Source organism: Oreochromis aureus, linkage group 13 (assembly GCF_013358895.1).
Source record: "Oreochromis aureus strain Israel breed Guangdong linkage group 13, ZZ_aureus, whole genome shotgun sequence".
Taxonomy (NCBI): domain Eukaryota; kingdom Metazoa; phylum Chordata; class Actinopteri; order Cichliformes; family Cichlidae; genus Oreochromis; species Oreochromis aureus.
In genome coordinates, this window is record NC_052954.1 from 30174031 (window position 1) to 30187490 (window position 13460).

General features: G+C 39.4%; 1 protein-coding gene across 2 annotated transcripts in view; it reads right to left on the minus strand.

The window, feature by feature from the left end:
• Positions 1-367: 367 nt before the first annotated feature.
• The window catches only part of epas1b (endothelial PAS domain protein 1b), a 51840-nt gene continuing 38747 nt past the window's right edge, over positions 368-13460 (minus strand). For both annotated transcript variants that reach the window (XM_031726642.2, XM_031726641.2), the window contains 9 exons: positions 9596-9743; positions 9263-9468; positions 8864-9102; positions 8404-8514; positions 7336-7868; positions 7012-7108; positions 6709-6796; positions 6439-6615; positions 368-6196 (listed from right to left, as the gene is read on the minus strand). In XM_031726642.2, coding sequence (XP_031582502.1) covers positions 6045-6196; positions 6439-6615; positions 6709-6796; positions 7012-7108; positions 7336-7868; positions 8404-8514; positions 8864-9102; positions 9263-9468; positions 9596-9743 — 1751 coding nt within the window. In that variant the 3' untranslated portion in view covers positions 368-6044. The remainder of the gene's footprint in view (positions 6197-6438; positions 6616-6708; positions 6797-7011; positions 7109-7335; positions 7869-8403; positions 8515-8863; positions 9103-9262; positions 9469-9595; positions 9744-13460) is intronic.

Genomic DNA, 13460 nt, shown 5'->3' on the forward strand with positions numbered 1-13460 from the left:
GAGGTGGGATTAAATCAGTGTGCACTTCTTCCCACCCCTTTTCCATATGTAACTGACTCAGAACATGTGAAGCGATATTTAAATTTATTTTTGTTTTATTTTGTGAGCATTTTTTTCTTTTCTTTGCTAAATGAACTTCTGTGTATCGTTTACATGATCAAAATAAATTGAACACAAACACAAACAAACATCATGGAAATTCTTTGGATTTTGAGTGAGAGAAAAAAAATCCATATATATTATTTATATATATATATATATATATATATATATATATATATATATATATATATATATATATATATATATATATATATATATATATATATATATATATATATATTTAAAAAGCCATACACACATATAGTTGATGAATGAGGGTAAGATCAGTATGCTTTAATAAGATATCAGTGCAGAAACAGAAACTTCTTATTGGGTTACGTTCCCCATACTGTAATAATAACAATAATATTCATAATAATAATATTCATAATAATAATAATAATAATATAATCAATATAGATTTTAAGCATATTTTTAAAAAAATCAAAATGGCATTGTATGACATTGACAAAACAGAATACAAGTAGCTTAACATGGATCCCATAAGGAAAAACAAAAACCCTGTTACACAAGACAAAGATAAAATGCTGATATCTTTTTAAAGAGGAAGCGCGATGAGTGAGTGGATTAACTCCTGAATGATTTGTCACTTTACCCTTCAAGCAGCACAGTATGTTGCGCACTGGTGATAAGCTTCCTAGAGTTAAAACACAAAGCTAAAGCCCCGACGATTTTTTTGGGTTAGCGTCACTAGCACTCGTGTCTCTTCGACATTTCTTCAGGAAAGGGTGTTTTTTGTTTTTTGCTTTTTTCCCCCCCCCTTTAATTTCTGACTTGGCAACATACCTTAGTTGTTGTTTTCTTTCAACACTGGACATACATTTCACCTATTTAGCATTCAACAAGTTTCACGGTAGCCGCTGAATGCTAACAACATAGTCACTTTTACATTTTCTGGCCAAAGCTAGTGGAGTTTTTTTTTTTCCTTCTTCTTTTTAAATCAACTTCCATGTAGCCAACTTTTTCCACATGCATTACCGCAGATTCTTTCTTATCTGATGAGGTCATTTAAACTCATCTGAGGTGCTGTTCTTTGTCACTGTGCATATTTCCTCACACTAAATACATCTTTGGTTTGTAAAATTTCACTTACCACTGGGATTCTTTACTAGTTTTATATTGCACATAAAATTTCCAATAAAAAAAATGATAACATGCTTCAAACATGCTGTAAGGTGCTTTTCTTGAAACCAATGTTTCTATCATTTTATATATTTCAAATACTGTACATAATCCTGCAAACATTATTAGCATTCTATTGAAGCCTCTTTTTACTCTAAATATGAAAAACCTCCAATTTAATCGAGGGTATAAATGGCCTCTTGTTTGGGGTTGAAAAGAAACATTTTGGTAAAGTGAAAGGAGTGAAGAGGAGAGGAGAAACAAGGAAGTGATTTATCAAATGGACAAGTGGAGAAATATGGCGCAGGTAGGCAGGCTGAGCAGAAAGTCTGCCATTTCATTTGTCCTTCAACTGAACATCACTTCTTTACATCTCCTCTTATTTGGGATTGTTGCAAATTTTGATCAAGTTTTGGTTGCAATTTTACTGTTAAAACTCTTCCTCCTGACAGATTTGGCCTAATTATATACGTATACTAGAGGAAATTTAGAGGTAGTTAATTTAGAAGTAAGTAATTGCACATTTTCTTTCTGTAATTACCTACTGCATTTTTTATATGAATTGTTATCAGGACTGTCCCCTTCCTCTGTTTTGGCACAGTTTCAACATAATCTTTTGATATTTCACAAAATTATGCTTGTAACAGACACCTTTAGCACCACTGAGTGCCAGAAAACCCTTATAGGCACATGAGTGCCGACTGAAGCAGCATGTTGAGACACTATATATTAAAATATAAGAGCTTAACATTACAAGTCAAATCTTTTTTCCCCACCCAACTAATTCTAAAAACCCACAAGCAGCCTTATTAGCAAACAGGTCATCTGATAAGCCTCACACAAAGCTTAATTTGTTATCAAAATGTAGGGTTGGTTCTACTGGGATTCTACTCAAATCCAAGAGGCTGGCTCATCACTGCTGATCTATTAGGATCAAAATAGATCTCAAAAGTTCTATTTAGATTTGGGTATATTTAAGGAACAAGTGAAAGAAAGCTACGAAGGCGCAATTCACTGGAAAATCTGAGGAATTATCATCAAAATCATTCCAACTGAATGTTTTCCCAAATATTGTAAAACACATGACAAATTTGTATTGAATAATAATCCATTTTTCTTAAAAAAAAAAAAAAAGAAGACGACTTTTTTGGCGTTTTATTTTTAGATCGATATCTTCTACTACTACTAGAAAATATCGCAATTTCATTTCCAAATTTAGATTTATGCAGCAAACAGGAGAAAATAATTTACCTTTAACTTAAGATGCAATGTCAAGTTAAGATTGCATTTGATAATAATCCTCCTCAGACCTACAGTATGCCATCTACAGATCTAAAGGAACAAACTGTGCACTTGAAGGGTGACCTCGGTATGTTGAGACAACCATAAAGTCATAAGGCACATCATAATGATTAAAATGAACTTGAAAGAAAAGTTTAGCACATCAGGCAGAGAACATCAAAATACAGTGTTAGTGGATCCAAGAGATGTAATAAAAGTTCTACAAATGACACAATGATACAAGGTCTATGAAGCACCTTTTGCTTTTATATATGCAACTGGAAAACTATGTGATTAACAATGTGGCAACTTCACCTTCCTTACAATATTCAAAATGCTACATATCTGAAAAGTGAAACTTAGAAAACTGATATTTACCTCTTTTTTTGTTGTTTTTTTTAAAATCCGATTTTTTTCTTGTTATTTTTAAAGCAAGAACAACAACTGTACTGGCCAGCCAACAGATTCAATGGATATTTTAGGATAGAATAAAAAAAAAAAAAAAATGCCACCACAACACAGAAACAGCACAAGGAGAAACAGCACTGTGAGGGACTGGCTCTAACTGCATCTATGGGGGGGTAAGGTAAGGACAAAGTACCAGGACACAAACACGAAAAACACCATCTTCAACATTAGTTCTGTTTTAAATACATAACATATGTGTACAAAGCTCAAAGTGGTCACCACACAGAGACAATTACCTCAAAAATATAGACTGAGCTTAAGAAAATACTTTGAGAGGAAAGAACAGAAAAACTGTATTTCACTGAAGACATACTGACAATGTTTGGATGAAAAATTAGTTTCAAAATCTGCTCTTATGGCAGGTAATAATCAAAGCTTCAAAGCTTTCTGTAACTGGCAGCCACTCGGTTTGTGAGTAAAGAGAAACTGGCCTTGTCCTAATCTTTAAGAAAATTATATAAACTCCACTTTCAAGTCATGTCACAGGCTGCTGTACTGCATTGAAACCATGGCTGCTGCTATGTACATATGCATTGTCTGAATGAGTCAGTGATCATGCCAACGCTGCTGACTTTACCCTGTCTGGTATGTGCAGTGGTGTGCGCAGGAAGTCGGGGCGGGGGACGACATCCAATCATGATCTTTTGCCCTAATAAAACACCAAGGGTCAACAGAGGTTACTAGAGCCGCTTAAGCTAAGCGCTATTTCGGCTCTACTGGGCCCCCCAAAAACACCCCTCAACTGCCCGTCTAGACAGCTCAAGTTGCCACCTGATCAGCTAAAGTGCCCTTTTGATCCCTCCCACGGCACTTGTGATTAGCCCAAGTGCCCCCTGTGTTGGGCTCAAATGCCCTCCAGTTGGCTTAAAAGAGCATACCAGTGACAAATCTCACATACTTTACAGCCTAACCATTCTCTAAGCATTCTGCAAACCACATTTCTTTTTTAAGCCATGCTTCCTACAATGATCGTACAGCTTGTCCGCTAACAATTTTGTTGTGTACTGTACATAGTTCAAACTAATAACTGTCTTAAACTAAATGTAAAACCGTCCCACGACAGGATTCAGCAAATCATGCAAACTTTTTCTTAAAGCTTCCCGAAGTACAGGTGCAGGACAATAACGAAACCAAGAAACCCCCACCACACATAAGTGTCCCCTTTTTCAAACAGTCCCCGGTCCCCTAAGAGTCTGTGCACACCACTGGTCTGGTCTTTATGGTTTCCTGTATTGCATACAATGTGTGTTAGCTAATAACATATAATCATATGAACTCTTACAGTGTGTGCATGTCACATTCCTTTGTGCAGGCTATTGATTATGTACATAAAGTCTAGCTTTGTTACTGACAATCTAAGCTTTAGCTCAATGAAATAATTGCACAATAAGAAAATAACCCTGTATCCACACAAGCTACTTACCTGACTGAGAGACACTAAAGTGAGGAAAGCGTGTTTAGACAGATTTAAGACGAAGATCTTAAATCTTAAAAGTTCAGATTACATATATTGCAATATATTTATAACAGTGTCAGAGAGAGAGTGAGAGACAGAGAAAATAAGAGAAGTAAGAACTAAAGAAGAAAAAAAAAAGGCACTGTTAATGTGGTGAAGTGTCCTGTCAGTTTAGACTGAATAAACTGGGGGAATTTCATAAAAGCTTCAATATCTCAATTCAGGAAAAGAAGAAAAGACTAGTTACAATAATGATATGTCATTTGAAACTGAAACATACCGATCTAATGCTACCATTTTATGTACTAAAGCAGCAGAGGATGCTACAGTGATTTATGGGATGGATTCAGACAAAACGAGGCAGGCTGATGAATGTGAATATGTGGAAAAAGGCTTGAGCAAGGCTGGGTATCACTTTTACTGCTTCCGATTCTGCTCATCAGTTCTGGTTCTGGTCTTTGCCTTCCAACTAAAGCAATCTTTAATTCTTTAAAGATTAAAATAATACTTAAATTGGAGTATATTTTAAGTCTTGGGCATAGAGGAAAAAAAACATGAAATTAATATCGATTACCGCACAGTTACAACATTACATCTGGCCACACTGTAAAGTACTCCAGTGCAGCATATTGCACCACTATGATTAAAAAGAAATCATCTTTGGGTGTCCATAAAGAGGATACAATAGTGTAAAGGATTCTTAAGAAATCTTTAAAATGGCTACAATTCACCACAGTTCATGATACCCAACTCTTGCTTGAAGCTTCAACTGAGCCGTGTCTACAAGTTGCTGGTAAAACATGCAAATGTGAAAGAAGACAGTGTCTCTGTTCATGTGTAGGTAGTATAATATCATCTCTTCTGAGCCAAATGCTTTAGCTAGAAGAGTAGTAGGGCTGGGATCTAAGCTGCATAGAGTCCATATCAGGGCGTAGGTCAGAGACCCACTGCTCACAGATTCCTGCTTTGCTAAACCTAAGCAGGAATCGGCTGGTAGTCAGGGTGGTGTGGCTGTAGATGTTTGAGCAGAGCTGGCCTTTGAGGCAGGTTTTCGTTCCACACCACTAACACCCCCTTTTACACCAAAGACCCGAGTTCAGGATGTGTTATCAAACATAGCATTGCCACCCTGTTGGAGGCATCTACACCAAACCCGGTGACATCCCAGTGTCAAGACTCTTAAATAATTAATGTGATGGTGTGACCTTTGTCATGTATTAAATGTCCAGCATTGACCTTTTTTTGACCAGTGACCGTTTGTTATACATGCGGGTCATTTGATGTTTGGCTCAATGGTGGTCAACCTGCATCTGATATGAGTAAAGAGCTTGGCAGGGAAAGGGGTGCATGTGGCTTGACCCTGATAACTCAGCTTGGTCTACACAGAGAACTTAAAAAGGGATGGGGAAAAGAGTGTGGGGCTAAATAAGGCAGGATGTGGCCATTAATACCATTCTCTATAGTTAGCTGAGCTTTAGGGCTCATAGAAGGCCTAGAGGTACAAAGGTAAAGAAAGGCTTAAGTCTCGTGCTGCAGGTGGAGGCTCAGGGCAGGGAGTAAGTCCAGGTTTATGTCGGTGTTTGAATCTGGGGCTCTAGGTGGCCTGGTCCAGGGCTCTCAGCAGGTCACAGCCCTGGAGGAGGTGCAGGTTGCCCTGCAGCGGGACATTGACCTCGCAGTCATAGCGGGTCAACTCCGGCAGAAAGGAGGGCTCAAATGAAGGCCCCAGCAAACGACTGGCTATGCCTAGAAAATGACAGAAATAAAGAAAATCCCTGTGTGTCAGTGATTTACTTGTTGAATTAGAGACCACTTGACACGAGTAGATTTAGTCAGAGCAAGATGGTAATGGCTCAGTCATATATGTTTAATATATTCTCCAATGTAAAAGTACTTTAAATTAAATAGAAGACTAAATGAGTGCTTTAGCTGTCCACACAGTGATATTAGTTGACTAAAATCTGTAAATGTTAGGAATTTCAGCTCACCCTCAGACTTGTTAGAAGGCAGCATGTTATACTCTCTGTAGTCACAGCTCTTTTGGGGAAAGCCTTTTTCATTTCCACCACTTATCCCATTTCCTGCGTAGAGTGACTTCCTGTGTTGTTGCAGCGAGTTGAGACATGGAGCCATGTTCCCTGGCATCATTCTCGCCATCTCCGACTCTGAAAGAAGAGAGCGAGAGGTTAAAAAGGTACAGCTGATGTGTGGAAGAGATAATAAAACATGGTTTCCATCCATTTACTGCATAAGCATACCTGCCAGTGATCCTGCACAGAGGGAACGATCCATGCAACTGTCACTCCTTATCTTCTTCCATATGAACTCTGGCGGCTTGCTTTCACCCTGAAACAGTCATACTCAACTGATTAGCAGTTTGTGCATGTAGATTTTTTTTTTTTTAGGCAAACTATCAAACTCAAGAATTTAAACCATGGTTTGAAAACTAACATGCAATCTTGCGTGGAACACTAATGCCTCAAAATAATGCTTCATGTTGAACTGAATACTTTAAGTTGCAGTGGAACTTTCGCTGTACGATAGGAATCGGAGGAACTCACCACAGCCATCTGGCTGAAGGAGCGCTTCATACTGTTGGCCATGGCCACTCTGGCTGGACTCATGTCTCTGTAAGCTTGTACAAAGTTGTCGATGGACCTGCATACACAAAGTGGATAAAAAAAATATATTAATTAATAATAAATCATTGCAGCGTTAATAAAAAGAATTTGGGAGTCAACACCCTTTTTTATTTAAATCTATCATTTAAATCGTGTTGTTAAGGTTTTTATTCCTTATTCCTTTTAGTCCTATATTTTCACAGTTATACGCATCAAGTTAAATTTTCCTTGAGCACTAAAATAAGAGACTCATAGTTAAGTCACCTCTGTTTCTGCATGCCATGTGGCATGTTCTGCTTGCAGGATGGCCGCTCTTCCAACATCGTGTCCATCAGACAGGCCTTGGTGGGCCGTGGTTGTTGTTGGTAAGTCAACAGTGGGTCTGGCGGCCACTGCAGATTCTGAGTGCCACCCATGGAGGACAGCGGGGTGCTGGCCTGGGCCCGGTATGGGGGATTGTGCAGATGCCCCATCATGTATGACCTTCCATGGGGATCTGCATTCCCCTGGCTGGAGACTCTCTTTTCCCCTCCAGCCCAGGATGAAGATGCTGCACGCTGGTAGTGGCCTGGGGATTGGGAGGAGGTGGACAGGGGCTGGAAGAGGCTGGCCACATTGTTGAAACTCTGCTGAGTGGTCTGGTTAGTTTGGGGCAGGCTGGTGTTGCTCCCCATGGATCCTGCTGGGGCTGCCTCCAGGGGCTCTGACTCTGGGACGATGGGATTGAGCTGGAAGTCCTCTCCATCCATAGGGATATAAGGAGCCAGAGTCTCCAAGTCCAAATCACTCAAGTCCCTCTGGATAGCAGAAATAATTTTTGTTTTGTTTTTTAATACAAATATTTAAGAAAAGAGATGCTTTTAAGCATTTTGGGAAAAATATAAATTATTGCTTTAGACATTTGAGTGTCTGTGGCTGAGATAATGCTGCAGTGTTCTAAAAACTGCCACTCAGTTTAGACTAACAGGATTACGATGATTACATTAGGAACTCAATAATAAAAACATCATTGTGAGCACTAGTATTTTATCAGCATCCACTCAAATATGTAAAACAACTGATTTATAGTTTTGTTTAATCTAGTACTCATTAAGTTGAAGAAATACTAACATAAAAGGGAAAATGTCCTAAATGTTTTTCTCACAGATTTATAAGCTAAAGGTCAAAGACACTATAGCAGTAAATTAAAAAGCTCATGATGGAGAATACACATGTTGAGCTGGTTAATTCAGGTTTTTTTGTTTCTTTGTCTGATTTAACATAAAATTCACAAACTCTATACAACTTTGGTGTGTCTGTCTCTCACTCACACATACGCACACACGCACACACCTCGGTGTTTGCAGAACTGCTTCCCTCTGTGTCCAGAGCAAACAGCTTCTCTGTGAGCTCCACCCTCAGGTCACTCTCCACTGAGCTGTAGTAATCGTCTGGGCTGCTGGGCTGCAGAGGTGAAGGACAGAAGGAAGGATGAACAAAAGGAAGAAATTAGATTGGAATGAGAGAAGTGGAGAGAAAGAAAATGATAAGCACAGACAAAAAGGACTAATACATAAGAGAAACAAGAGAGATGAGTTTTGACAAAGGCACTATTCACTGCTAAGAGCCTATTCCATCCAAATAACCACCCCCGTTATTCTCACACACTCTGCCCAGTTTTAGTGACCTCACCGCACACTGAAAGAATAAACCATGGAACAAGTGTAACCAACCAGTCACTCGCTCACTAACTAATTACTCTTTTCAATTTCACAAACTGGCTCTCAGTCGTGCCCTGTCTCGCTGTCCTCACCGTGGAGCAGCTGCTGAGGCTCGGAGTGGCGCTGCCCGGTGGAGGATTCTGCTGCACAGTGAACGCACCACCGGCCATTTTACCCACGTCCCCTGGAGCTGGAGTTGGGGTTTGGCCAGAGGCATTGGAGGCAGACTTGTGGCTCTCACTGGTCCAGGACGGTGGTCCCAGAGGGGCCATGGCTGAAGCAGACACCTGGGAGTATGCTGGCTGCTGGGGCTCTTCAAACTGAACACGACCTGCGAAAAAGAATCACAAATTTGAGCCAATTTTTAAAAAAAGACAAAAGGAAACTGTATTAAAAAGTTGTTTCTGCTATATCATTTTTGCCAAAGTAAGGTGTAAGAATACTGTGACCATAACAGACGCAGTAGGAAGGTTACAGAAGTAAATACTGACTGAAGTCGAGGGAAATGATCGTGTCTCCAGGTGTTGGAGCAAGCTGAGCGAGATCTTCCGGCTCCTCTTTGAATTTAGTGAAGAGGGCATCTCCAGGCTCTCCGCTCATGCCCACTCCAGGACTGAAGAAGCTGCTCATGTGTCGTGGCTTGAACAGGGACTCCGTCTGCTCCAGGGACAAAATCATCGACTTCTCCTCGATGTCACTACAGATTGGAGAAAACACAGCAAATTTGAACTTTGAGATATAGAAATCAGAATATTTTATGATTAAATCCAGGCAAAGATGGCATTTAATTTAGGGTAACTTGGATTAAAAATGAAGACTCTTACCTGAGGACATAGTTGATGCACACGATGCACTGCGGCTGAGAGTTGCGGCTGTTATAAATGACAGTTCCCTGGGTTTCTACCCAGACGTAACCCCCGTTCTTAGCCAGCATACGATACTGACCGCTGACTGCCTGACCCTTGGTACACACTGCATAAGGAAGAGAAGAAGAAGAAAAAAAAAGAAGCTATGAATAACATTTGCGTTATCGCTTGCAAGTTTAAAGCGAGTTTAAAACAAATTTTTCCTGAAACTGTGAGCATACTTCCTTTATTCTTCAAAAGTGGCAACCGATTTGACTCGAAAGTGAATGACACTGAAACAATAATGTCAGGATCTGGAACATTACTTGTCTTTAGTTTCAAAAGTCTCCATCTTTTATTGGTCAGGGTTTTCCTCAGTCATTTCTCCATGTTCACCTTTTGTTGTCATTTTTATTAGTCTTTACATAACGATTTAAAATGCCATGAGATGACTGTTGACTGGCACTAAATAAAACTGAGCTGAATTTGATTTCATCTAATGTCCTCGAGTGCACAGGACTGCTTTAAACAGGGCTATTGTAATCAGTGTTTTTCTTTATTACTCAGAAATTACTCACTGAGAGTAGTTGTTGAGTTTTTGTTGTTCATGCGTAAAATTGTGACGCATTCACGTTGTTGTATAACCCAGTGAGTAATCTTCTGATGAGGAAACAAAACCAAAGAGAAAATAAACTGACGGTTCTTTTCAGTCTGCCGATGTCACCGACAGACTGTTTAATCTTCTATGTTGCAACTTTCCAATCAAAGGTCACATCAGTAGTAAAGTTGATCTCTAACGAGAAGTTCATAAACCTCAGGCTGGTCAAATTAGAAGACGGTGTAAACCTTCAGTACTACTTATTAAAAGATTTACGTGAGTTTAAATATTGGAGCCTGCATGTATAATTTTGACCATGTGTGTATTAGAGGAAATCCAAATAAAGTCAAACTGGTGCACTCAATTTTTGCTTTTTAAGGTTATTAAAAGATCTATTCTAGGAAAAGAAAAGACCAAAGAAAGTATTAAATTCATGCCCATTTTGAGTGCATGTAAACTCTTGACCACAACTGTATGTGGTGGATTTTTATATTTTGTTTTTATTTAGGTGTTTAAAGTCCAGATTGGTTAATTATTTGTTAAATATTTGCATAATCCTTTAGAAATCAAGCAAATATTTGTAAGCGGGACAAGGCGGGATGTTTGACTTTTCTCGAGAAGGAAATGTTCTGGCTACAGTCCAAAGTTCAGCACTGGCGTGGGAAAGGAGTAGGAATGGTCACAAAGCGTACATAAGGCCAGTGACTCCCTGCATATATGTGTGTGTGTGTGTGTGTGTGTGTGTGTGTGTGTGTGTGTGTGTGTGTGTGTGTGTGTGTGTGTGTGTGTGTGTGTGTGCGTGTGTGTGTGTGCGCGCGCAAGTAAGAGTGTTGAGAAAGCTTGGAGGGGACAACACTGCATGTAGCAGAGAGCACTGTTAGCATGTGCTGATCGACAGGCTGGTCACGTTGGCCGTGAGAGCGGCTCGTCTGTGTTTGTGAGACGGTCGGATGGATAGAGAGTCCTTTATCTTGGCAAATGTCAGACAGCTAAGGGCTGCGGATGCAGATGACTTAAGATCAGTGGAAAGAGAACATGGCTAAAAGAAAAAAATCCACATGCAGCACACAAAACAGAAATCTGAGGACTACAATCCTCTTTCATGTCACTTTTTTGGTTTTTGTTGATATGCAAAATTAAAGTGCACCGACACCAAAAGAACATGTCTAAAAGGACAACTTTGGAACTGCAAAACTTAAAGAAACAACTGCGCATCAAACAAACCCAATATGTGCTGAAATATTTCTGTTTCTGAGCCAACCTTTCAAAGTAATTCTTTGATTAAAAAAAGTCATAATAATTTGACTTTTGTGAATGTGAGTTACTTTTAGGGATGGGTATCGTTTAGGTTTTATCCGATACCGGTGCCAAACCGGTACTTTTGAAACGGTGCCGGTGCTTAAACGGTGCTCAAACCGGTGCTTAAAGAATGGAGAACACAAAATTGGTCCAAAAACCTCTCATGTTCAGCTTTTTTTTGTAAAAAGATAACAATGTTAGCCTTTTCTGCAGCTATTGGGCATATATGGCATCACTCTTGGCTGGAAGCAGTGCTTAAACAATGGAAAAAACACAAACTTTGTCCAAAAACCTCTCATGTTTAACTGTTTTCCACTTTTTCTTTGGGCTACCTTTTTGGCCAGGGTGAAGGGAGTATCTGCCATCAAACAAGAAGACAGCCGCATGTAACTACGACGGTGTTTGCTAGTTCACCTTACATGCATTAATGTAATAATGTGGTTAGCCTACTCAACGTTAATTACACACGAACAACATGAAGCTACTCACGCAGAGGAGAACGGCTGCTGCTGCCATCATCATCCTCATCATTTCTGCTACGCTGACAGGGCTAGGGGCCAGGACTCTCTATTGGGGGGATGTTGCTAACTCCGGGTCCGATAACAGGCACCACACCCGCAGTAGATGTGCAAGCTATCAAACACGGCTTATTTCTCGGCTTTAAAAAAACCGCTATGCGTCGCCAGGTGTTTCATCAGATTTGAGGTGTTACCTCCTTTGCACAGTATCACAATATCAGCTTAAAGCACTTGTTGCAGGCTGCTGAGTTTGCATCTTTTGCTGTGAAGTACAGCCAGACTTTTGATCGCTTCGCCTTGGGCATTTTTAATCTGTAGCTCTGCTCTAAAAGAACGTACGTACCTGGCCCCGCCTACTATCCTCGGAAACGTAAAATGATTGGCTAGAATTGGCTCAGGGGAAAAAAAAGCACCGAAATAAAGCACCGAAATGTGCGCTGCTTTTCGGTCTGGTTACTACCGTTTATGTCAGCACCGGTGCCATCATGGCACCGGACACCGGTACCCATCCCTAGTTACTTTGGTTTATTATTTAAAAAGAAGGCACTTATTACCCCAGATGCTTTTAGATATCATTGCTTTTATCCATCCAGACTGTTTCAGTGTGAACTACCATTTTTGGAAATATTGTCGTCTCTTAAATACTAAAATATGACGGTCATATTTTAGATTTCTTATGGTAATCAAAGTACCAAAAATTGCATTTAAAATTGCTCAAAATAAATGAATCAATCTGTCTTTAATTGTTTTGTAAGCAGTTTCCCACAGAAACTATTTTCGTTCAGTTAAACTACACCCATCAACTGCATGATTGTGGAGAAAGACCCAACTGTGCATTAATGTCATCCGGTCTCTATTGAGCAGTAACGTTAGCTAGCTGCATGTTTTATCTGACTGGTAAACTGAGAAAATTGTTCTTACGTAAAACCACAATTTTTCTTTATGTTTTTGGACTAATTGGGTGTGGAAAACGTGACTGTTGGTTTATTTTTTTCAATTAGAGTATTTAGGCAATTCATGGCAGAACAGGGAGAGTGCTTTTAGTTTAATGAAACAGGCAGCAAAGACTTATACAGCTCTGAAACACATCATAGCAATCTAGATAGAAACACGGCACTACAGGGGAAAAAGTACTTGGGTTGTGCTGCTTCTTTAAGTTTCTGCTTGACGTCTTTTTAAATGATGAAAGCTTTGGATGAAAATATTATTTTCTGTGAAAAGTAAAATATCAAATTAGGTACAGTTTTGTGTCTTGATGCATGCTCAATCATCCAAGTAAGGAAAGTTGGTTATGGTCATCTGGATGTAGCAAATCAACTTTTTGGAAAGTACAGTTTTTCGTTTCAAAGAAAATATCAAGATTAGTGTTGGCCCAGATATGCCAGGAGGAGGAAAAAAAAAAAAAAAAAAAAAAAAAAAAGCATAATCC